This window comes from Branchiostoma floridae, chromosome 4 (assembly GCF_000003815.2).
Source record: "Branchiostoma floridae strain S238N-H82 chromosome 4, Bfl_VNyyK, whole genome shotgun sequence".
Lineage (NCBI taxonomy): Eukaryota > Metazoa > Chordata > Leptocardii > Amphioxiformes > Branchiostomatidae > Branchiostoma > Branchiostoma floridae.
Window position 1 is genome coordinate 25,585,928 of NC_049982.1, and position 2,136 is coordinate 25,588,063.

Sequence of the window (2,136 nt, forward strand, 5' to 3'; positions counted from 1 at the left end):
CGTATTCAGAGTTAACTTAAAAATACATCTTTTGATTTATTTAATTGGAAGTAGGTCAGTATTTTATACTGAAAACAAAAAATAAGTAACTGGTTTATCGATTAACCTACGGATGTAGAGATAAAGGTTATCGTACAACGTTCAAAAAGAAATTATTTATGTTGGATGATAACGAGTTTGCGTTTGCGTTATAACGTTACAAGCTAATCATTGCTGGTAGCCTGCCACCGATAAAATAAAAAATTGCAGTCATTCAGACCCATGGGCCATATTTTTCTCACTTTTTACAAATATGATAGACTTAGACATCAATAGGCTGGCAAGCCATCCGCCGACAATGCAAATACTCAGCGTCATACAAAAAAAGTATGAAATATCAAACATTTTCATTTTACAAATTTGCAAAATTGGTGAATAAACATATAAACATACATAATTACACATAACGTTACATGGTGCAAAACGTACACATCGAGTGAAATCTGGTATATAGTTCGTGTCCGTTCATTTGGGTCATTTCCTTTACTGTAAAAGTCTTTCAAGGTTATTTATAGCATATGTACCATATAATTCATTATCATAAGGGAAATCTTTTCATTATAAATCTCATTTTTGGGGCATTCTCATCATGTTACGGTGATTTTTCATAAATTGACAACGCTGCAATTGTCAATAACATGTTCATTTAGGCTAGAAACGCAACAGTGCCGCACGTCAGTGTGAGTGCAAGACAAAATCGGTGAAATTAACACAACAGTGCCGCAGTGAACGAACGCAGCAATGCCGCAAGCGTGCCGCACGTCAAGTGAGAGGGGGCCTTACGACCTAAATATGATATGTGTAACCTTCGCTTTCACACTGGATATATCATACAAAAGTGTGACTTTGAAGACAACAAAACACAGAAAGTGTGAAAAGATTAGATTCTTTTCTATTATGATTCGTTGAGGGATAAGTCACATTTTAGTTCGCAGAGAGAGCACGGCGAGAGCGCCGTACTAGTGGAAAGGGCGTATAAGTGATCGGCACACGTCTCTATCTGTCCCGGCCTGTGATGGCTTGGTATGGGGCGGATGGCGCTGGTGACTCCGGGCCGGAGTCGGACTCTGAGCCGCTGGTGTGTGCGGAGGAGAGCTGTGCCAGTCGGGCCTGCTGCTGTTCGTAGTTCTGTCTCCGCCATTTGATCCTCCTGTTCTGAAACCACACCTTCACCTGTAGGGTGGAGTTCAATTCATCGGTCAATGATCTTTGCTGGAAAAATTGATTTTTGTTTGTTTAAAACGTTTTTATGAATGAAGACCTTTATTGCACATTTTTGCCACACCGGGCTAAGTACAGGTCACAACAAGACGTGTTGAAGAAATACATTTAACAAATACAAGATAAAACTATCGTTAGATAAATTCAACTTCTCCTCGCTTTTTAGTTGTGGTGGAGATAAAAAAACAGATATGCTTTATGATCGATGGTTTGTCTAGTTTCATTGCAAATTAAGCAAGCGTCAACGACCGAAGTTACTGATCGCCAGACGCTCACAGAATGTAAACATCAACATATTTTTCCGTCTGAAAATTTACCCTATGACATTTGGTGAACTGAGAACATGCGTATTGTCCTTTTATAGAGCTTGTTGGGCGATCTGTTTTTCGTTGCGAGTTAGCTCAGTGTATAGCACACCATACACATATATATGATATATATGTCACAGTGGAGATCACGATCCAGGAGAATCGCCGATCCTCCTAGGAGAGATCGCGATCGGAGTTTCTCCTAGGAGAAACTACGATAGATATAGGAAACAGATCCCGATCGCAATCTGTACTAGTAGAATCGGCGATTCTCCTGGTACAGATTGCAATCGGGATCTCTCCTAGGAGAAACTCCGATCCAAACTCAAACGATGCTAAGATGTATGAAACAGCAATAATTTTTTTGATAAACAATGATTTTATTCAGTTTCAAATGCAAACCTACTAACTCATTACCAACTACACTCAAGCCTACTTCTGTACTTCTACAATGTTAACTTCACCAAAGGCTACTACACTTGAGTCACTTCTGCAGCCTTGTCATATGTATCTTGTGTGATACAGAAGTTGTTCTTCTGGCCTTGCTAAGACGTTGATATGCTCTCCA

General features: G+C 39.6%; 1 protein-coding gene across 1 annotated transcript in view; it reads right to left on the minus strand.

Annotated features, from left to right (window-relative positions):
* Window positions 1-836: 836 nt before the first annotated feature.
* LOC118412840 (brain-specific homeobox protein homolog) overlaps window positions 837-2,136 on the minus strand; it is a 7,080-nt gene continuing 5,780 nt past the window's right edge. The window contains exon 3 of the mRNA XM_035815881.1: window positions 837-1,212. Within this exon, the coding sequence (XP_035671774.1) occupies window positions 1,036-1,212 (177 nt within the window). The 3' untranslated portion in view covers window positions 837-1,035. The remainder of the gene's footprint in view (window positions 1,213-2,136) is intronic.